The sequence below is a fragment of the Cyprinodon variegatus genome, unplaced genomic scaffold, assembly GCF_000732505.1.
Source record: "Cyprinodon variegatus isolate N-32 unplaced genomic scaffold, C_variegatus-1.0 Scaffold146, whole genome shotgun sequence".
Classification (NCBI taxonomy): domain Eukaryota; kingdom Metazoa; phylum Chordata; class Actinopteri; order Cyprinodontiformes; family Cyprinodontidae; genus Cyprinodon; species Cyprinodon variegatus.
The window spans coordinates 1,170,138-1,194,371 of NW_015150599.1; the positions used below are offsets into that span (position 1 = coordinate 1,170,138).

The 24,234-nt window shown below is 38.9% G+C and overlaps 1 protein-coding gene across 1 annotated transcript in view; it reads left to right on the plus strand.

The window, feature by feature from the left end:
• Positions 1-24,234, plus strand: part of snx29 (sorting nexin 29) — a 190,369-nt gene that overhangs the window by 132,280 nt on the left and 33,855 nt on the right. The window contains exon 19 of the mRNA XM_015377096.1: positions 22,565-22,705. Within this exon, the coding sequence (XP_015232582.1) occupies positions 22,565-22,705 (141 nt within the window). The remainder of the gene's footprint in view (positions 1-22,564; positions 22,706-24,234) is intronic.

Consider the following 24,234-nt stretch of genomic DNA (forward strand, 5'->3'; position numbering starts at 1 on the left):
AAAATGCTGGAGGCATGTCATGTTTGTCCACATTAAGGAATCTAGGTTCAGGGCAGCAGTGCAGTTCCTTTCCTGTCCTGGATCATATTCTGATTATTGACCCCGCAAAAGGTGAATGAATCGGCCAATGTTCTCGCTTGGTAAGCATCTAAGCTGTTTTAAATGGTCTTGACTGAGTTTTAAATCATGTTTACTAGTTCCCTGTGTTGACAGCAAATCAGTGTTTCAACATTTCGCTCATCTTAAAGATAGTTTTTTTTATTCTGAACAGAATCGTCTTTTAGAAGAAAACTACAAGGAAGATTGTGGACAAGACCCTAAAGGCATGTTACTGATGTCACACATGAGAGGATAGTTTAGCTTCTCATAATTCACTACTTTTTGTCCCATCCTCTGTTCATTTATCATGTTCTTTATTGTTCCTCTTCTTTTTCTAGTTTTTCATTACTCTTTAATCTTCCCCTTTTTGCCCTGGGCTGCAGTCTTTTGTAATCAGGATTCAGTCAATTGTGTATCCAGGCTTTGAGGGCAGAGCCACGTTCCAGAATTAAATCCTCCTACCTTCATCACGTGATGGATCCTAGGTTTAACCTTAATTCTTCTAAATAAAAATCTGATTCATTGGCAAGATAAGGAACAGCTCTACTTAAACAGATCTAGTTGCGTAAACCCTGAAGCCCTATTGCATCTCGGTGCAAGGTCTCAATGTGAACTGAGGGTATATACATTAGAACAGGAGTATGGCATCGAGCTGAGAGTTCAGGTGCACAACTCAGCAGCTGATTTACATATACATTTACAAGATATATGTGCATATATTTCAATTGAGCAGTTCTCTTTGATCAGTAAAAGGCTGAGATCATAATTTCAGTACAAGTCAAGGGCTCCATGTAAACTCCTCCGTGCTTTAATTATGCTAATAGGCTACAATCGTCTCTGCTGCAACTTCCCTCTAACTCGGTTCTTTTCCTCTCTGTCCTTCACACTTTTTTCCACCTCCACTCTACTGCTTCCCATTCAGAAGGTGCTTCTAGTAAACATTGTTGGCCTGTGTTTCCAGACAAAAGCACGTTTTTGCGAGCTTCTCTTCTCCATGCATAACTGAGCGCCTTTAACTGCAGCTGTTTGTGTGCTCTGAGAAAAAAGGAAGAGTCCCAATTACGAGCAGTTGCGTAAACCGTCTCTCCTGTCCCAGCATCACCGGGAGCCTTTAATATGCAACACTCAAACCCACATAAATCAGCCGCCTGATGAATTATTGACAGAGTGGCATGCATTGATGCTTACATTTGTCGGTCAGCTGAACCAACGCCCCTTACCCTGAGATATAAAAATAGTAAAACATGTTTTCAGACTTGAAGTCCTGTGTCAGCTGATTAACAAGGAGGACTTTTTCCCTCCAGACCTGCTCAGTTCGAGCTCCTCTGATTAGGTTAAGGCTTGAAATGCCTGCTGCTGCACCGCTTTAGCTATGCAGATAAGGTGATCCATCCATATGTATTAAATTGAACTTTTAATTCATGTATTTGGGTAACACTCAAAGAGAGATGAGCATTCTGGTTTGCAGTGTTGGTACTCCTGGGGGGCCGTCAGTGTGCTAAAGTCTCTGTGTGCTTTGAAGCGATTGTTTATGATAATGGCCGGCTGGTGAAGGAGGCAGATGACTATTATGCTGATGATGGTGATGATGAATGTTTTACACAGACGATGATGATAATTACAATTGTTGTCTCGGTCGTACATCCATCAGTCATAGTTTGAGCGCCCTCGGGAAGGCGTAGAGGGAGCGTTCGCTGCAGAACTGGCTTCTCATCACCTTCATTTGCATTAGATTTTAATTTAAGGCACTTTACTCAGTTCTGTTATCCAAAGCGATTCACTATAAAGAGGCTGAGATGGTGTTGCTCTCTCAGCAGCAGCTGATGGGCGTTTGGTGGTAGCTGGTGGGCTTAAATCTACTGACCACCAAACCAAGGCAGCGGAGACATTGAAAAAGTCCTTAAATTGACAAACAACAACTTAAGTTGATAGAAAGCAATAGATTCCATCTTCTTTTTTTAATTTAGCAAACAAAGAGGTAAATTTGTGAATGCCTTGTGTGAAAAACTAAACACAGCAGGATTCAGCAGCATGTAGAATCTCCTTTTTGCTCGAACTAGTTGTTTTCTGGAGGAAGTCTGACCCTTCATTGATTCACCTCCTGAATTCATCAATGTCTGCAGGCATTCATTAATCCACTGCCGTGCTTTCTGGTCCCACCAATACCTTTGTCTTGGTCCTATGCAGGTGTATATTTTTGTGTTATAGATATGCTCCTGTGTTTCGGGTTTCAGGTCCTGTTGATGACCCAGTTTGGACCAAGGTGTTGCTTCATGATTGATGACCTTACCTTGGACTCTAGAAAACTTTGGTGAACTTCAGAGTTGAAAAACTTGCACATTGGTCAACATCAGGGATGACTAAAGTCGGTCCGTGAGGGCTGCTGTCCTGCAGGTTCTAGAGGTTACCCTAGCTGGTTAACAGGCTTTTACTTTAACTGCAATCATTAGAATCAGCTGTGTGAAGTTAAGAAACTCTGTTGGACAGCAAAAGTCAAGGACCAACTTTGGACATGGCTGGTCTACATGTAGATGTTGGAATCTGTTAGTTCTTTGAATCCTTAATGATCAGCTCTAATACTTTTGTGTAAAGCCTATGAGCCTGTTTGCTGGACAGTGTGCCACTTTTTCAAAGGACCACCAGCTTTATGCAGGGGTCTAATTCTAGTTTGGGTTGGCTGAATTTGACAATATTTCCCCTCGTTTTCATCTTTAGATTAAGCAAGATGAAGACATATTCAAAGTTTTTTTTATTCTGACTAGTCACCAACTGAAAAGAGACGTTTTTTTAAGGCAAAATGACCGTATTTTTATCCATCAAATCAACTGATTATAATCATGTCAAAAAGGAATAAAGATTGTAAAAAACACTGGCAGTTTAAGGTATTTGGCAAATATGGCTGCATTGCAGTGGATTTTTTGTTTTCCCAACTCTGATGGGTCTTACTGTAGGCCAGGGGTAACCAATTAAAAATCAATGGGGTCCAAATAAAGAAAATCAACAACCAGTAAAGGTCAGGTGATATTTTTAATTATAATCCCTTACTTTAAACAGCATTTAACACTGAAATAAAATTAGGGGGTTTATGCATCCATTTTATATTTTAAATTTTTGAATAAAGAAATAGAACTTTTTCCGTTTTAAAATATAAATTGTTTTTTGAAGTAGAGAACAACAATCTTTCAGTTTGGTATATAGACAATTTCCTGATTCACCTTAAGTGACTTTTTTTTTTTTCTTTCTTTTTTTTATGGCTTAATGAGAGAAGTGGGCTTTAAGCTGCCCTGCAAGTTTTATAAACCTGGGTTTGAATGGCGACAAAGCCAAAGCACAGATCAAGGTGCTCATTTTGAACCTGGATTGATATTTATTTTTGATTATGTCCATGGTGGAGAATCTTGCTTCACAGCAGCAGGTTGAGCTACTCATTGGCTAATTTGTATCACATGCAGCCTGGTGCCGGACGCTGGGAAAGGCTTCACCGTATTAACTGGTGAAGCTGTGCAAATGACGTTTAGACACTTGCGTCGGACAGCATGCAATATTTTAGAAATGTTTTAAATCATGTTGGGTCCAGATTAGCCAGCAGGTGGGTCCGTTTCCAGACCCTGGTCCTCTAATCTGTGACTCTGCTGTAGGCCGACCATCAGTAGGGCATCCGAAAAAGATGTCTGATCCACCTCAGCTGACTGCTAACAATGCCAAGCAGAGAATTTTATAGAATGTGTTAAATATTTTGCTTGCATTCAGGTATTTCACAATTTCCCTTTCCACATTAAATATCCATATGTTTTTGTACACTTTTGCGTTCCATGTGATAATGATAACAACTAAAGCAGACAGTCTGAAATAAATCACACTGCCCTTTTATATATATAGGATTTTTATTGGCAGAAATAGGCAGCAACAGGTCAAAGACTTAAGGAGCACAGAACTATGATCGGCACAACTTTTTTTCATGCTGTTGGCCACTTTGATGGAATCCATTCTTTTTTTCTTCCTCCAGAGTAAAAGCTTCGCTTTAGTCACAGAAAGCAACCCCTCAAACACAATTTTTATTTCAGTGCACTCTGACACCCTTCATTCCCTCTTTGCACATCTGTGTTCAGATGGGATTTCTTGTGCATCTACTGTAGCTGATCTCCTGCCGTTACTTTAAAGCAAATGTTTAATAAGTGGAAACGTAAGAGAGCAGCAAATGGCACGCTGTGCTCACTCCTAGAGTGGACACTGATATTAGGATGTTGAAGCTCTTTTCACGGAGTCATGGGAAGCGTGAAAACCTCTTTTTCACCTGCCGGTTCACTTGATCTGATATTGAGACTGAAACCCAATTTGTCAGGACACAGCTTCCTGTCTTCGTCCTCCTTCAGGTCTGCCGGTTCTCTCGTTACTTCTGATGTTTTTCCCCCAGTTCCTTTGTCTCTGTAATTGCCTTCCTCTCCCTCCTATGCTGCTTTTTCTTCATCACTCCACTGCCCCCTCCTCTCTTACTTTCCTTTCCGTTCAGCTCCGCTTTGCTCCACATCCTCTGTTCCCCGCCCTGCCCTCAATCATTTGCTTGCTGACTTCCTTGCTGTTCTCACAGCCCTTTCACATCCCCTGTCAGCGGCTCATTCCTTCAAATGAACGATGCGAGTATAAAAGAGTATCTTACTGTGCCTGAGAAGGGACAAAGATGGAGCTGATGGAGGAGAGGGGAGGTGGACATGTCCGGAAAGCAATTGTGACAAAGGAGACACATTTTGATCTGTATTCCTCAGTCTGGGATCGCAGATCCATGCAATTTTTGGCGGGGAACTCCCATTTTTTAAAGGAAAAGAAACATTTTCAGGGGTGCAAATTACTACAATATGTATTGGAGCATCTACAATTTCTCATATTGTACCCTAAATTATGAGTCTAGGTGGCAAGATCAGAAAATAATGAATTTAAGCTGCCTGTCTGTTACTCACAACTTATTTCATCAAACAAACAAAAAAGTGTTAAGCACAATATTAGCATTACCGAGGGGCAACTGATGTAAATGTGCCTTAGTTGTAGAGCAATTTTATTATTTATGTTGATGCAAGGTTTATTGTTCTTTTGCTTGTCCCTAAATTAAACCAATACTTTTCAACCTTCATAAAAATTCTTCATAACTTAATAATATGTTTACTACCAACCTGTGTAATTACACCTTTGCCATGACCTGAGGGGTTCTGTATCACTTTAACCTGCATTAACTAACTTTAAGGAGGATGGCAATAACCAAAATGTGCAGTCTGGTTTACGGCACACGTCACTTCCCCCTTTCCCCCATTCGGTATAAAGATGGAAGTCGATGTGACTAAATTTCCCTGAGAGACTTTTTATTTGTGCAAATTGCACAGGGTTCATATTAAGGCAAAGCATCACTTCCTGCCACGGACATATACGAGTGTTTACTGTGAAATTATCAAACATAACTAATAATATATTCATTCTCACATCCACTGAAAACAGAAATTTAGTTCAATCCACTGCAGGAGACCGGGAGATCAGGATTTTTCACACAATGCCCTGGTTCTCATGGGAAATGCTGTCTTCCTTTAGGAAAAACACTCCAGCTTTTGTCCACTGGGAGGGAGCCAAAATGGACCAAATCTAAAAGTTCTTTGTTTTGGCCTGACTTCTGACCTTTACTGTGAAGTGAGCCATGCAGAGCTGTAGATGTTCTGGGTTCTTCTCCTGGATGAGTCATTAAAAAGCTCCTCGGGTGGTTCTGGTGGAACAGCCACACTTGGGAAGGGTGTTCTCCTCACAGGTCAATGTTTAAGTGACTCTTCTGTGATTCTCTGGTATCTTAGAAAACTAATCTGAAACCTTTTTCATCTTATCTTAAATTTCTTGAGCTCAGGTCGTATTATTTGGCTTTTTTTATCTTTTATTTGACAGCTTCTGGTTAAGGGACTTCTGAATTCTTTTGGTTTGGCATTAATCAGGTCTGGATGGGACCATCAAATTTAATTTATGAAGGGAGATGATACCATTCACACATAGAACCAAACTGTTTTAAGGGTCTTGTATTAATAAATTATATCATTATATAAAAAGCAGATATATGCACCTGATCTCAAGCTGTCAGTTCTGAATAATTAACCACCTGACAGCTGGGGCACCTTTAAAGGATAACTCACCCTAAAATTGATTGGATTTTTGCATTTAAACTTTAAAAACTGTGTCTGTGGAGTGTTACTTTAATGTAGGGCTGGGCGCTAATTCAATAACGATATATATTGATCGATAGACGTGTGGCGCAATAGAAAAAAAGAGAGTCAATAAAAGTTTGATAAAGAAACGCAGTTTTCCTTCCTTCTCATTGTAGCCTATCATGTAGGTTTATGCTAGTCGCTACTTCCTCCCAACCAATCGCAATCGCGGACCCAGGCACGCCGTCACAAAGCGCCGCCCTCTCAAACCACAACACAGAGCACATGAAGATGTCGCAGCAAGGAGAGGTGGAGGAAATTCTTCCAAAGAAGGGTTTTTGTAGTTCGCCAGTTTGGCAGTATTTCGGTCATGGCAAGTCGAACAAAAAACAAACCACAGTCATCTGTAAAATGTGTAGGGAACCAGTGAAAACGAAGTCTGGTAACACAACCAACTTTTTTTTTTTTTAATCATCTCAGCCGCTCACACCCGCAGGAGTACGAGCTGTGTAATCCCCGGCGCGGCTCTCCTCCGAGGATTGAGAGAAAAATGCTGAGGAGCCAGCAACTGTAAAGTAATAACTCAGGTTAAAGCAGGAAGCTAAGCTGAACCATAATGAGGTGCCAGCAGCACCTCTAGAAGAATAGGGGTGAGAAAAAATACCCCATAGAAATGCTAGGCTAAAGGATGAGTTGATTTTTGTTTGGGTTTTTGTTCTTGTTGAGTGGAGTTTACATGGTAGCCTAGTCCTACAATCTTTTAACTACCACAAGCTGGTGGTGCACTATTCCCACCCAAATAGGGTATTCTGTTTATTTATTTGTTATATTTATTTTAGTCACTTCTCTGGTCACTTTAGTTTATTCTTTGTCAGTATTAAATAACATAACCCAGGTCTCTTAAGTTATTTTTCTTTAAAACAATTGTTATGGTTAAAAAAGTTGGTAAAATAAATATTTAATTGGAAGTCTGTGTTTGTGTTCTTTAATAAAATTAAATCATTTAGCAATATCATAAAAAGTCCAGGCAGAGCTGCACATAAAATATGGTTTCAAATCTTTTCAATAATTATCGATATCGATCAATATGCATTTTTTTTTATCGATAAGCTTTTTTTCTATATCGCCCAGCCCTACTTTAATGTCATTGTGCATTTTTTACATTTTGATATGAGCTTGTTTAGTTCTCCAATATGTGTCTTAAAACCTTGCAGGTCTATCTTTTTATAATCAAGCTTACATGCTGATTTGTCCGTTTTTGCTTTGATTGTTGTAGTAGCAGCTTCAGCCATCTTTATTGGTTCAATGAAGCTCAAACTGATATGGTTTAGGCCCACTGATGTCCACAAAGCCTCCCTCAACTTCTAGTGAGGAAAATCCTCCCCCTCTTCACTCCATCTGAGATGAAACCCTCAGGGCCTCTTGGCCACTTTGGTAGCAGGTTCATGCTTTGACATCAGGATGAGTTTCACTTTTATTTCCTGGCCTGTATTAATCTTCAGTGATTCTGTTAAATGTGATTAAAGAAACCAAAACCATTAAGGTTTGATGCTTTTTGGCTGTAGAGTTTGTCACTTTTAGCTTGTTTGGATCAAAATGTTTCAATCTGGGAAAGCGCTCACTTTTATTGTCAGCCTTTATCCCTAATGCAGACGCTAATTTACTCATTTCCATTCTCATCACATGCTTTCTGCGGGTCAGCAGTGGCCTTTAAAAAAAAGAAAAGAATCGGCTCCAACATGAAGGGGATGATTTGCAGCAGATGGAGTCCTGTTAGCTGGGTTCATATGATGAGTGATGTGACATTTTCTTCCGCTCTTCCAGAGAAACAGAAAACAGAATGAGCTCCTTTCACATTCAGATGGAAAAATGCACACAATTTTATTGTTCTTTATTGCATTTAATGAGTGAATAAACCTTTTCTCCTAATGTTTTATGCTGCATGCTCCTCATATTACTTGCAGTAAGAGTGTACTAAAAAGATACAGACATTAAAAGATACAATACTAGGTTTTTGGGAAGTTTAACTTGAATTAGTTAAGTTAATGGTGGCAAAAATGCCTTGCATATTTTACTTTTCCTTATCTTAGCTTTTTTTTTTTTTTTATCTTTCTGCTGTGTGTACCGTTTTACCTTCTGAAACACTAAGAAGTAATGTTTTTCATTACACTGTTGGAGGACACATAGCTTTCATCGCTCCAAAGATGTGGTTATATATTCACCCAATCAACTTAACTTTGTACCTTTTGTCCGAGAAGTGTGCATTTTAATGAATACATTTCCATTTTCACCGTCTCGATTCACTGCGCTCTCCCTCTGTGTCAGAATTTCAGGTAATTACCTTTCATTGACTATCATCTCCGCTGTCTCTACCTGCTTTTAATTATTCACTTTATCTTGAAAAATTGTTTTAGTCCTTTGAAAATGTGATTTATTTCAATTATTCAGAGGAAAATGTTGAAACTTGTTTATAGATTAATATTAACATAGCAGAAATATTTTTAGCCTTTATTCCTGTTGTTTTCCAATGGAAGAAAATCAGCTTTTCCAAACATTAGAATATCCCTTTAGATGAATAACAAATCTATAAACATTCCTGCATCAGTCCAGATTGTTCTGTAGTCATCTTCAGTGTTACCATGATGGTTGAGTCAGTTATTGGTCCACAGAGGTGGGAGACCAATCTTCACCATTGAATTTAAGGCCAGAATACACCAAAGCAGATTTTGTGTCCTTTCCGACAGAAAACGTGTCTGATAAGGTCGTGGTGTTCAGAGCTCATTGAAAGTCAATGGGGACGATCACACCCGACACAATTTCAGGGTTTCTGCGGGTCATTAAAAATCATTAAAGGTCATCAAATTGGCATTAAAATGAATTAAATGTGATTATCAGTGGCATTTAAAATGGTTTATTTAAAAAGAAAAGTATATTAAAACAATTTCGTCAGTTACAATAAATCAGAGATAACTGGTTCTGTGTGCGCAGAACTGCTTCCAGTTGATTGTAAAGCCGCATGTACGGAAAAAAAGCTGGAAAACGTGGAATTCATTACATGGCTGCAGCATTTTGAATGGTAAAGATGACGGAGGATCTTTACCATTCAGCATTTTGAATGGTAAAGATGACGGAGGATATATATATATATATATATACATATATAAAAAGCTTTTATATAGAGTTACTCATTATTGTATAAACCCTGGATTTTACACAAGGGGGCTTGTATAGGTCCTACTGAGTTAAAACTCCAGGTCTATTTTAGATGGACTATTTGGCACATATTCATTAGCAATTTTATGGGTCTGACAGAAAGAGAGAGTTACAAATGAAAACACATCTGCTTTGGGGAAAATATAAAATAAAATCTGTTTATCACGCAGTGTCATGTTTTGGAGTTTCAAATCCCGTATAAAGCAAGCGGGACAGGTTACACTGCACATCCAAAAGACGAACGTCGGACTCAACACCAAGAGATGGCACTGGTCGGACTCGTCAATCTGGAACAAGAAGAAGAACTCCCTTGTTTGCAAATGCGCAGTACTCGAGGTTCTGGAAAATCAGCTCATAGCTCTGCTTCAACAGCAGGATTTGCTCACGGACACCTTACGACGGCCCACTGAATTTCATTCATGTTTAATTTTCTGCCGACGTTACGATTTCTGATCAGGAGTTGGTCGTGAGAGGCTGATAACCCCTTGTTACCCCCTTTATACTACACGACACAGGACGCACGAGGAGGCTGAAACTCGGCCCGATCCAAAAAATTCTCACACAACTAGAAAATTGGCCCAAAAAGGGCCAAAAAATCATACAGTGTATGCGCCCCTGTAGCCCAAATAGGACACTCCTTAAGGAATGTCACAGTTATTGTCAATGTCTTCAATCCATCCTCAGACCCTTCACTGGGCTAAGCTTTACTAAATGCTGCACAAAACAGACTTAAAGCACAGGCACAACTAATCGTTGAAGTTTTGTGTAAACATGTCAGACTAAAGATTCTTATCCTGTCCATCCGATCAAAAAGAAATTTAATTCTTTAAGAAAAAAAAGAGGTATTTTTTTGCCAATCACCATTCCCATTGGTGTCCATATTCAGACCCGTTCAGATCTTTGGAGTAAAATAATCTCCACTGTGCATTGTCCAGCAATGTTCCACACATACTTTAATGATTGAATCTGATTGGATGCTTAGTGCATATACACACACACATCATGATCGGATCATTTTACTTAGTATCCATGTAGACAGAGATTTTGTATTTCAAATCAATCAATGTTTAGATTGGATCAGAGAAATGTTGCATGTGTAAACGTAGCTTTTTTCAGTTCTGTCAGCTCGCACTACAGAAACATTTTAGCACCCGCAGGTTCCGTCCTTCTAAGCACATCAAAAAGATCAGCGCTCCCATTAGAGCTGCTCTAGTGGAAACGGACAGAACTGACAAAGACTCCTGGGTGTAAAAAATGATGAAAAATAATTTATTGATGTTAAATTAAAGGTGTTAAGATGTTGCCCGATGGTATGTAAGGTAAACGCTATTATTGTCCCACAATGGGGAAAGTCACTCTCTGAATTTGACCCATTCCCTTGGAGAGCAGTGGGCTGCCATTGTGTGGCGCCCTGGGTGTAGTGTGGGGTTAAGGGTTTTGCTCAGGAACCCAAAGGGGAGGCTGTGGGGATCAAACCCAGTACTTGGAGCCTTCTCTCAGCACAAGCGCACTGCTCTAACCATTTGGCCAGGGGTCTTTAACATTTTCCAGGCCTAAGACCCCCAAACTGATGGCAAGATGGAGTGGGGACCCCCTAATTATATTGTGTTATATCAAACTGGTCCCAGTGTTGCCTTAAGAATCATTTGGGATTCTGGGTGCACAAACTAAATCATTTCAGCTCTGTTTTTAACCAAATTATATTCTAATTTCCATTTTTTTTTATTTTTTTTTTTTTGCTGAGGGAATTACTGACATGAAGACTTCAGCAGAATAATAAAAGCTCATCAGTCTGTCCATGAACAGACTTGTAAAACAGGAGCTTTAAACAAACTGAGCGAAACGTTTCCGTTACAACTAAGGTGACTAAAGGCAGTGTTTGCACGTATATCTCCTGCCCTTTGCCACCGTCTCACTGTTCCCCTCATAAACCCTCTAAATGAGCTCTATTTTCTGCCTAATTAGATAAATGGATGGTCCTACAATGATCTGTGAAGAGAAGGGGATGGTGTTGCCTTTGCTTTGGTTCGAGCTGGCTCTCTCTAAAAATACACCCACTGATACTGTCTGCTTGCTCTCAGGTATTCATTCAAATTGGCTCAAATAAGATATCTATAACTGATTCTTTCTTTACTGAGCTATGATCTTGTATGTCTTTATCTTCTTTCAAGGCCATAAAGCCCCTATCACACCCTGACGATTTAGACTAACATATGGCTGACGTATGAAAAATCTGGCAAAAGCACTGGTATACTGTAGGTGCGATAAGTTATGGGTACATTTTTTGTAAGTTATGAGCACGCTTAAGTGTGCTGAAGCATGCTTAAACACGCTGAAACACAGCGAGTGCCAGCCTATGCCATATGTGGGGCATAAGTTACAGGTAAGTTATATGAATGTTGACATCCGGTAAGCGTAAGGTACTCATAAGTCGTGATGTCTAACTTATCCAAAACCTATGAATAACTTCTGCGTAACTTATCTCCAACACAAATCAAAGTATTTGACGTGTTCCAGACGACTGCTGAACATGTTTCTAACTTTCAGCTACTGTATAATGGCGTATTGGCAGCACTTGGTATAAAAAGTTGTTCACAGGAGGAACCGTCAGTACTCCTCCAGACTCCTCCAACAAACTTCCTAGCAGGCATGAATCTGCTGCAACTGCAAACCTTCTTTCTTTGTCTTTCTTTTTATTATTTCTTTTTTTTTTTTTTATGGGCGGGCGGTGAAAAGCAGCTAGGTTAACATTGCATAGTGTACGTGCATCGCATGTCCCCTGAGGCACAGCACTGCGTCTGAGGGGAGCGGCTTTAACTAATGCTTCGTAATGCCCATGAAATGATGCATGGGCATTACGCTGCCGTGCATCATGAATAGGTTAGACTGTTGTTGGACATATGTTCTGGACTTGTTATGAATACATTATGTATACGGCAAAAATGGAAAAAATACATAGAAAGTTTAGCGTATGCGAGCATTTTAGGACATTATGGGACGTCGGGCATACGCTGTCTAAATCTGTAAGGTGCGACAGGTCCCTTACCTCCTTACATGCATTGATGCTGTATAACTTCGTTTTCTACAGTTTGACTGTAAACTTTTTTGTCACTCCATGTGATCATTTGGTCAATTATCTCTGTTAGCTCTGTACGTTTGGACCCGAGGTTTTGCTGGGAATGATTCTGTATACAGAGCTTGTTCTGTTTGATCTGTTAACTGATCCAGAAACGGATAAACTCACATTTCTGGAGCTTCAGCTCTGAGAGGTGGGTGATGATGTTTACACCAGTTCACACTGATGTACCATCAGGCTGAAGAGCATGTGAGAAAGCTGCAGCTGTCTGTCCACAGATGTCTTCTTTAAAAGTGTTTCTGCAATTGTTTCATGGCCATTTTTAAAGCCCTGCTTCCCCTGTGAAGGTATCAGTGAAATCACAGGGCTGTGCAGAACCTTTAGGTTCTTTAAGTTGGTCCGTTCTGTAATCTTAAAAACAGCACCTGGGTAATGGTGATCAGACTGTCGTGTGTAGGAGAGCTATAGACCGTTATTACCGACACCATGTTTGGTTTTATTTTTATGGGATAATTTAATTTCTGTGTATAAAGGCAAATCATGTAAAAGTCCCTTATCAGTAGTTAGAGGATAACCAGTATCATGAAGATCGGGTAACCGAGCAGAAATGTCAGGGAAGAAGTTCTGGTTCAGTTTAAAGCAGGAACAATATCTTCCAAGATTTGAGCATCTCTTAAAGCTGTGTTTAACCCACCATCTGAACATGGAGAGATGATGGATCACCTGTAGACCTGCCAAGACCAGGACCTCCATTTAGAATGACAGCAGAGAAGCAGCCAAGTGGAATGTGATTATTCTGGAGGAGTTGCAGAGATCCACGGCTTACGTCCACTCTAGCAGCAAATTACTGTGTTTTAAAGGCCCATTCAAAGTTCAGACTTTAGATAAACTAAGAAGCTTCTGTTAGAATCAGCATTTCATTTAACACAGGCTCTGAGCTAACAGAATTTCTGCAAGTTTGCAAAGAAAAATGGACAAAATCTTATTTCCAAAGATATTTAGAAAGTAGTGGTTCTGTAGATGAAGGATGCAAGGGATTTGTTACGCTTATTTAGTAAAATATCTTTGAAAAGTTTTAATTTTGCGTTTACAATGCAAAATACAATTGTTGACTACTTGTTAATTTGATTAAGATTTGTTCTATTCAATTAATTAATTGCGTTCGACTAGAAGGAACTTCTTTCAGTGTTGTAATTTTACTCTCATCCCTAGAGGGCGCCCTTGATCATTCTGAAGTGAAGCATCACCGCTATTTGCAAGAGAGACTAGGGAAATTAATTGAGTGACATTCTGGTCCAGGGTTATTTACACAGTTTTAATGTTTAAAAAAAAGTCAGAATGCACTTTATGCAGTTCTGTTTGTAAATATAAACACTCCTTTAGTTATCACCCAAATGGCGCCCGTTTAACCAAGCCGCATTCAGCATCTTAACTTCTCTGCTGTGTTTTGAAAGCAAAGATATGACTATATAATAATGGATGCCATTATGCAAAACAATTGTAACTTCTCTGGGCGCACTCAGAACAAAAAACGCTGCTAACAGCACAAAGTCTCTCCCTGTACTGTTGCCTGGATTACACTAAAAACTTTAAAGGGAAGTGGCAAATAGTCTGACAGCATGTTAGAGCGACATACCCTGTCTTTAAATAATTTTATCTATCTTTTTTATTCAGTAACCTAATAGCTTCCTTTTAGTTAGATCTTCTAAATATATTTACCTTAATAATATATTTAATTTATTAATAAAAAAAAGCTTTTTTAATCCGTATTTTATATATTATAAATAGTTAAAACTAAAATTATGTATTACTTTTTTTTATTCATCATATTTTAAATGTCATTTTTAGTCCCACTTGTTAATCAAAACATCCCCTTGATACAAGAAAAAAAGCTCAGCCTTTAACGCATAAGCAGCCATTTGCTTTAATCATGAGTCGTTTGATAAGATCAATTGACTTTAGATCAATTCATTTATTGATAACTTGTATTCTTAGTAGTAGCTGAAATGTATCCCACTAAGACAAGAATCATTATCTAATTTAAACACTGCACAGATGAGTCAGCTAACACCTGCTGCTCATGTAAGTTAGACATACCTTTGTCCTGTTTTTCCTTACTGTCTGACATGCATAAGGCATGACGCAGTTGTTCTTCAAGCTTTGGACCTAATTTGGTGTCTTCTGTAGGCTTCTCCATGTTTCCTGCAGAACTATGCATGGTGGCATAGTTCAGCATGAATCTTCCCTTTTTATGGCATAAGAATCGTTTTTATAGTCGAATTGATATAATCAGTAATCTTGAAGCAGAATGCTACCCAGTTGTTTAGGGAATGTTGATGTTCTGTCTGAAGTTGTCCATTTAGTTAAGTTTAACTCAACTCCTTCATAAAATGACACGTCACTTTATTTGGAGAGAATGGCTTTATATCAGAGTATTGATATTAATTATGCATGGTCTCCTTTCTTATAAACAGGTCTTTAACATAGAAGGGATTAGATTCTCTCGCTTGGTGTCATGTATCATTAACAAAAACATGAGGTCTGCAGAAAGAGCCAACTTTCTGTCCACAATTCAGTGGAATAATCTGCAGCAAACCTACGTTAAACTACTTGTACTGTAATGATTTAACACGTACATTTCCTTGACATTTCCCTTTCCTGCGACGTAGTCAGAGGCTGACAGCAGCCAGTTTGCAGCTGACTGAGTCTGTGTGAAGCAGCCAATATGTGAAAGTAAATTATAGCATTCCAACACTTAAAATAAATGCCCAAGCTTCCACTTATGGGGGTTCTGCTTTGATCAAATAGGCTTTCTCTGGCGTTCTAATAAGCCTTTTAAATGCACACAATAGGAGCGGGTTTGTCACAGTTCATCACATCAGATAAACCCTATCAACTCTCTTTCACTCTATCCCTCTAAAACGTCATTAAAGACCCTGTCACTGTTTGAGTGTCAGGGTATTTGGGAGTTATCAAAGACTGGGTGCTTAAATATTAGGAAAGCAGCGTGGACGTTGCCAATTTTTCTGACAGCAATAATGATAGAGTACGTTGTGATTGGTAAGGGAAAGGGCTGGGCTGGCTCTAAAGAAGTATGCTGATGAGACGCGGAAAGAATCATGCTGTTTAAGGCTGTTATGCGTGGAGACGTTGGAGAAGGTGGCTCTCAATATTAGGCTGTTGCTGCTCATTATGTAATGAGACCCAGCAGACCTACTGAAGATTTTTACAGTAACATTAGGCCTAATGTCAAAAGCTTAAATCTGGGATGTACACCTTACTGGAAAAAAGTTTTCACACATATACCTTTAGACACAAACCTGAGTAGTTTGCTTTTCTTAATCCACAGTGTTTGATATGATGTGGGCCCACCCTCGACAGCTTTAAGACGGCTTAGAAGGTTTTCCAAACAGTTTAGGGGTTTGGTTATGGAAATACATACATAAAAAGCACATATGTGGGGTCAAAAACCAATCGTGGACAATTTGCGCTCTAATCATACCAAAGGAGATCTATGGAGTTCAGGTCAGGACTCCAGTTCTTCCACATCATTTCTCATCCATGTCTTTACAGACCTAGCTTTGTGCTTATTCATGCTTAAACTGGGTCAAATATTTAAACCAACCTATTATGATAACATACTTTGCTTAAAAATTTAAATATAATAGAACAGAATAGAATAGAAAGTCCCTTCATTATCCAACAAAGGGGAAACTGTGGCATTACAGCAGCAAAAGAATAAAGCTAAAGTGGTCACACAAATGTGGACAATAGTAGAGTGTATAAAGATGATATAATAAGGGACAGAGTAAAAAAAAGAAAACAAATAAAATACTTTACTGTGCAGTTTTTTACATTATATAATATAAAACTCTTACAACAAATGATAATATTGGCATCTTGAGACAATTTTTTAAACATATATAATGATGATGGCAAAAAGTTACACCTTCTTAAACATCCATAAACTTTAAGATCTTAAAATGACTGTTTGTTTATCCAAAATTAATAAACAAAGAAATAGAAAATAATAAACTAAGTGGACTCTCAGACTTTAATAAAAAATGTGTTTGCATAACAAATCAAACAAAACCCAAATCATAAAAAGCACACATAACCGAAACAATCTTGAATCTCCTCCTTGAGTATGTTGTGCTTTGTGTTGTTAATCAGTAGATTTGCCATGTGCGACATGTATGTTTTCCTGGCCGTTCACATGTGTAGTCAAAAGTGTTCCTTTTTTTAAATGCCCACTTTTCAACAAAATTAAAGAAAATAATCTCTTTAGAGATGCAGAGAACTACAGTGTTTGTAATGCACATCATTTTGTGTTGACGAATAAAAGCTCCAGTAATAGTGGATTACCAGGAATAAGATGGTCCAAAGGTTGTAGTGTTTTTTTCCCCTTTGGTATATAACAGTATAAAATGGGTAAATCCTTCCTACGCTAAGGAAACAATAAGGAAGGGTTGAGTGGAGACTGATGCACCGCAGTAAAATCTTTTTTTCATCTGCTCATTCATATTTCATGTGAATAATTTTAATCATGCAATTGATTGTTTTATTGTTTATATCACAGGCCTACAAACTGTTCCCACATATTTGAGAGCATGAAATGAATAACTGCTGGATGTAACTGACCAAGCCAAAATCCACAATGATCCCGTTACTAAACTTTACTCTAGACACAATGCAGTCAGGGAAGAACTGTTAGAAACAACCAAACCCAGGTTCCTTCATGGGATTGGCCGCCTTTCATTGCTCTTGCTGCTGTATAGCTGATTCTGAGATGATATTAAGGCCACATGAGGCTCGGAGGTGTAGCTGCAGAAAGTTGTGACATGTGTCCACCGCATGCTTTAGCAGCTGCAGAGTTCACTTTGTTACAATACCAGTAATAGCTGACTGAGAGAGATTTAGCAGTTGGCAAAAATAATTCAATTCAGTTTATTTCTATAGCACCAATTCCCAACACACGTCACCTCAGGGCACTTTACTATTCAACCAGATCATGCAGTCAATTGATCTGAAGTTTTCTATCTAAGGAAAACCAGTTGGTTGTATTGACTCAATGCAATCCTGCACACCAAGCATGCTTGTAGTGACAGTGGAGAGGAAAAACTCCCTTTTAACAGGAAGAAACAGTTAAGTAAAATAATAATAATTGAACTTTATTGATCTCACATTTGAGAAATCTACCTCTGCTTTTAACCCATCCCCTTGTGGAGCAGTGGGCTGCCATTGTATGGAGCTCGGGGAGCAGTTGGGGTTAAGGGTTTTGCTTAGGAACCCAGCTTGGAGGCTGTGGGGATTGAACCTTGCTCTTTTAACCCTCTTGGAACACAAGCGCACTGTTCTAAACCACTTGGCCAACACTCTCCTAATAATCCCCCAGTCACCTAAAAAGGTCATGTTTTTATCTACTCGGTGCAGATTCTCATCCGCAGCTCTGTCCTGCTTTTCCCAGTAATGCTCTTATTGAACCAGGCCATCATGTGGGTCAGGAAGGAAGGCAAGTTTAGGAAAACCATTACTTCCATTGTCAAAGCATCTTTGTTAGTCATTAAACTTGAACCAGTCTAAGCAATGTGATCAAAACTCACCTTTAATCGGTTAGGTTGGTTTTAATTTGATCTGTAGCTATTATATCAGTTAGCTGCTAAAAAAACATACCAAGATTTATATTTTTTTTCAATATTGAAACCAGGAAAATTATCAGTCTTTGACTTCCTGAACTTGTAAAGAAGTGTTTTAAACTTGAATGTGCTGCTGAAGTCAGGAACGAAGTGCTGAGAAAGCAGTGCCTCGGGTGCATTAGTGGCCTTGTCTACTCTCATCATGTCAGCCATTGCTGTCAGTTTATCAGCTTTGTGTTTTTCTTGCTGTGCGGCATCCACTTCTGTATTTAGTTTTATTTTTTTGCATCAGAGCAGCAGAACAAGTCTTTGCTTCACTCAAAGCGTGTTGCGTTTCTCTGTATTTAACCCCTAAGCTTTCAGCCAGTTTAGGTGGCGGCATGTTGGAGTTAATTTGCAGTTTTAGTTTTTCTTTTGTTTCTGCTTTTTGCTGTGTCTCCTGCATACCCTGAAGAAAACTGCTGCTGGGACTTTCTAAGGAGTTCTTTAATACATTTCATTTATTTTAAATGGTTGCAGATAAATCAACAGATTTTCCACATGAGGACTTTCATCACCCTGCTTCTCCTCTTCCATCGTCTCAGTCTAGGGAGACATCCTCATCTTTGTAGGTCTGCAGTTGGTCCATTATCTCTCCGTGTTCAGATGATGGACTGAACTGAGCTCTGGGAGATTATCAAAGCCTGGAATATAGTTTTAGCACCTTATCCTGCTTTAAACTGAACCAGAACTACCATTCTTATCTGTCAGCTCAGTTCTTTGGAAATTGGAAATTTTTTATACATTTAGCTGCAATAAACGTTTCGTCCAAGCTTAAATTTATAAAGATATTAAAGAAACAAAATAAGCTTTTTTTGGCTGTACCAAAGGCTGAGTGTCAGTCAGCTGGATTCTGTACCATAATCTATGGACATCTGGATAATAGGCTGATTCAACGACCTGATCGCATTATGAGGGGAAAATTGTTAATGGTGAAAAGCAGGTTCTAAGTGGTCAGAAGGAGATGCACTAATTGTTTAATTAATCCTAACTCCAACTACAGTGTTGTACTAATTGTCCATATGAGAAGTGACCGATATAGTTATGTGAAGAGTTGGGAAGAAGGATTCAATTACAGCGTTCTCTCTCACCCCCACACCCTGGGTCTGTAGCAGTTTAAAGTGGTTTTGGATGGCAGGTTGTCAGGGGTGGGAAAATGCAAGACACAGCATCCCTTCTCCTCAAACTGGTATTTGAAGAGACAAAAAGGAGTTAAAAGAGAAGCAGAAGTTTTTTTACTTCACTCCCAGGCCTGCATCTAGAGCAGAATGCTGCCCCAACGTAACACAGACTCCAGTTCAGCTGGAGTCTGTGGGAAGCTCTGAATCCTTCATCTGACGTTTAGTTGGCAGGAAGGATTTAAAGCTAGTTCCATCAGCAGCTGATGGATTCCAACCTGTTTATTGTGATAACCAACTAACCAAGGCTGCAGCAGTTTAAACTAAAGGAAAACGGTCTGAAATGCATTAGGTTATAATACAGAATTCATAAAAAAAAAAGCAGATATTGCTCTTAAATGATTTAGCAACAGTATGTAGATCATGACTAAAGTAAGAGTAGCTTGTTTTCACAAACTTTAAAAAAAAATGTGCTGCCCATTAGAATTCCAAACCCTTTTTTCTTGTAGACCAAACTAAAGTGCAGTTTAACTGATTGCATTTAGATTTCCCCCTTCAGCTGTGCTGAATTTAATGAGTCTGAACTGCAGAGTTATAGCAGATGGGTTAAGTCAGAGATTCACAAGCCAAGTTGGAACGGCCTATTCAAAGTCAGAACCTAACCTTATCATGAATATTTAATTAGGTTTGACCACAACTGTTTTTTTGTTGCTTTCTTCTCAGCCTGATCAAACTCTATCTGTTTAAGAAAGAAAAAATAATAAATGTTTAATGCTCTGTTAAATGAAAAAATCGGAACCCAGTGGTCTTGAAAAGGAGCAGATGCAGTCTTTGCCCATGTTCTGGTCCAACCAGTGATTTTACTACTTCATACTCAGGAACTTGGAAGCTTCACATGCAGCTTAAGCTCCTGTCACACCTTGCCGGGTTTAGTCAGTCTATGCCTGACGTCCAATGATGGCAAAAGTACTGACTTTCCGTACTTGAGTAAAAGTACAGATACTTGTGTTAAAAAATACTCTGGTAAAAGTGGAAGTACTGATTAAACTTTTTTACTTAAGTAAAAGTAACAAAGTACAGGCTTGTAAATTTACTTAAAGTATAAAAGTAAAAGTAGAAACCACTTTTTTCATGCCGTTGCCTACATTTTAAATGGATGTCTGCCAATAGGACTAGATCTCCGTTGTGTTCATTTTCAATCATCTCGTCGTCCATACTACTATGCTAACGCCACCGCCACCAAGCTGCAATGATGACGAATGAATACCGCCGAATCTGTCGATTCATCTTGTAGTGGTGCGTCAAATGCAACGTAGATTCCCATCCAATTAGATTGAATTCGGTATTGATGACGTGAAAAATAATAACGGTAACTCCATTGAAATGATTCAAAACTAAAGTAACGAGCCAATTTTTTAAAATGTAAGGAGTAGAAAGTACAGATATTTGTGTAAAAATGTAAGGAGTAGAAGTACAAAGTCGCCATAAAAATAAGTAGGAAAGTAAAGTAAATATCAGAAAAATCTACTTGAGTACAGTAACGAAGTATTTGTACTTCGTTACTTCCCATCTCTGCTGACGTCCCAGAATCGTCTATATAGCTTTCTATGTATTTTTTTACAATTTTGGGTGTATACATAGAGTATTCATTATGGGGCCAACGAAAGCCTACCTTATGCATAACGCAAGGCTGCGTAATGCCCATGAAATGATGCCAGCATCCCTGAGGCCAGTGTCCTGAGGGGGGCAGCAATGTACCAGCAGGCGCCCAGCCTCCAAAAAATGATGCTTTTCATCAGTATTAACGTAGCAGTTTACCCAACGCCAAACAAAAAGAGAAAAGAAAAGGAAAGAAAGAAGGTTTGCAGTTGCAGCAGATTCCGTGTCATGTCTGTTAGGAAGTTTGTTGGTCATGGCCATAAACGCTGGGAGGATCCAATACGCCATTATACAGTAGCTTTTAGGATAATTATCATTGACATCACTGACCATTAAAGTTAGAAACATGTTCAGCTGTCATCTGGAACACATCAAATACGTTGATATGAGTTTGAGATAAGTTACGCATTACTTACTCATAGGTTTTGGATAAGCTGCTCTAAATTTTTTGACGTACTTGCCGTTTATTGACGTGTGCCAGCATGCTTCAGCATGTTCATAACTGACCGTTAACTTATCCAACATATGCCAGTGTTTTTGCCAGATTTTTCGTTAATCTGGCATATGCTGGCTAAAGCTTCAAGGTGTGACAGGGGCTTTAATCAAAACAGTTTGCACACAGTTTTCCCACCAACTAAGGGATGATGGATACCCTTGAAGCTAACAGAATCTAGCTCCATCCCAAAACATCTCACGCTGGAAAACAGCTTCTCAGGTGTTAAGTCGAGCCTCACTCCTAGCCTCGACTAGCAGCTGTGTGGCCCGAGCAAATACTTATGTGTAGTAAAGAAAACAAAACAGGCTCACATTTGGAGGGGAAAATGGAGGAATAGATGATTAGACGATTTTATCTTTTTAAAGAGTTCTGAAGAGTCTGACTTTGATTATGTGGGAAGAAGTTTCAGAAGAACAGAGTCTTTTTCTTGCTTGATTGTTAATTAAACAAAGGGAACGTAGTTATGTTTATAGCACAGTGATGCTCTAATTTGTTCTTCGTTCTTGGCATGGTGATGATTCTGGATTCATTTGGTCCAGTCTTTGTGTTCTTTAAGGTATTCCAGGGGATTGTTGAAAGCTGCTCAGCTCGTTTTATGTCTGTTTTTCCTCTATGAGAATAAAACCCAGCTCACTTCTCTTTTTTTTCCCTTTCTGTCTTCTAATAGGCTCATCTTTCTCTCCCTCCGTCTCTCATGCATCTGAATAAAGCAGCTAATGGTGCATGGAAATGGTGGCACCGCAGTCACGACTTTAGACAATTTCTGTTTTGTGTTTTAATATGTAAGTGAAAAAGCACGTTTACGAGGACACAACGCTCCGTCATCACTTCATTTATCATGACACGCAGGAAGAGCTTAATGACCAGCATGAGAAGTGCTACCAAACTGTAACTCATTTACACTCTGATGCTGTTTTTTTTCAGCTTTGCTTTCATGCAAGAATATTTCTAATTATCATTGGAAATATTCTAGTTTCTAATTGAATCATTTCTAAGATAATTGATAAGAGAATAAAATGTGTAACAGTTCGTTCTATGATGTTTTTACTTGTCGGCAGGTTTACATCCGCATCCTGGATAACGAGTGGAATGTCTATAGACGTTACACCGAGTTCAGAGAGCTTCACAACCAGCTGAGAATCCAGTTTCCACAAGTGGACACCTTCAACTTTCCACCTAAGAAAGCCATCGGGAACAAGGTGAGATCACTGCGTGACTCAGGTCAGGGCTGAGGATACGGCTGATGCAGAGATTACTGTACAGGTTGCTGTGTGCCGGAGCGTCCGAAAATAAAAATAGTCGCATTTAGAAGGTTGGTTCAACAACCAGTCACTGTAGCATTATTAAGCATCTCATTGTCCCGATTAATGTGATGGTGCATGGTGTACATCAGAATATGACTGAACATGACTCATTACATGCGCTACCACAGAAAAACAGTCAATTACATTTATTACTGTATATACAAAAAATGTAAGAATTTTTTATCAGTCAGAAAAGCAGCAATTGATTACACAGCTAGAAAATAATTGAACATGTCAAAAATAACAGGTTTAATACTGTTTACTATATTGTGTTTATTTCAGATTTATCTATAGACCATAGTTGTTTTTTTTACTGCATAGTGAACATATTTGTTTTAGTTGTTGTTAAAGGTATAGGATATTTGCAAATTTTTAAAACACCCGCCCTCTCCTCTTAAAAAAAAAGCACATGCACAACCCTGTACCCGCTCTTGAGAAGGAACGCCTATTAAGCGTGTGCGTGAGCATGCACAAGCCCATTTCTCCTGGTGCATGCTCTGTTTAAAAGTTGCTGTTTGCATCGCTCAGACAAGCTTACTTTCCAAAAGAGGATTTGCAATTTTTCCACTATGTCAGACTCACTACCGGTAAATAATAATGGGGAAGAACACGTAGGATGGCCTTACATAAACAAGAATGATACCTTTAACTGGTTGATAAAGGAATAGTCAATAATATAAAGGTATATGGCTCAATAAAGTATAAAGTATTAATAAACTTAAAGTAGTTGATCTTTAGTTGGGCTTTCTGTGTGGAATAGGCTTCTTTAAGCTGCCAGCTTCTATGCTAAATTGAAAAAACCCGTCCCACAAGAGTCAAAACATGCAGAAATCAACAGGTCTTTAAATTAGATGTGTAACTTTAGTATGTATGTTGGGATCAGTGGTGCAGTGTTCTGGGTGAATTTTTTTGTTGTCAATTGTGTTGTATAGAGAGAGTATGATTTAAGTATTTGGACAGTGACACAATCTACATGATTTGTGCTCACCTTCCCACCTAACTGAATTTGAATCAAAATGATCACACTGGAACTGAAGTGAATCTTTAAGGTTTAGCTAAAGGGTTTGGACAAAAAATGTATGATTAGAAATTGTTGCTGTTTTTATAGATAAGCTCCTCATTTCAGGGGCTCTAACATAAGTGGACAAAAAAACATAAACCTACGTAAAATCTTCCAACTTTTTAAACTTTTTTGATACTTTGTTGAGAATTGTTTGGAGGCAGTGAAATCTGGAACCCATGGACATCACCCAACGCTGCATTTCTCTCCCTTAAGGTGCTTTGCCAGGCATTTACTAAAGCTGTCTTTAGTTGTGGCTTTTTGTGGGTCTTTCTGCCTTAAAGGAATAGTACACCCAAAACATGATTAGCCTTCATTTTCTACTCACCCCCATGCTGAACAACACTCTGGAGTACTTTTTTGA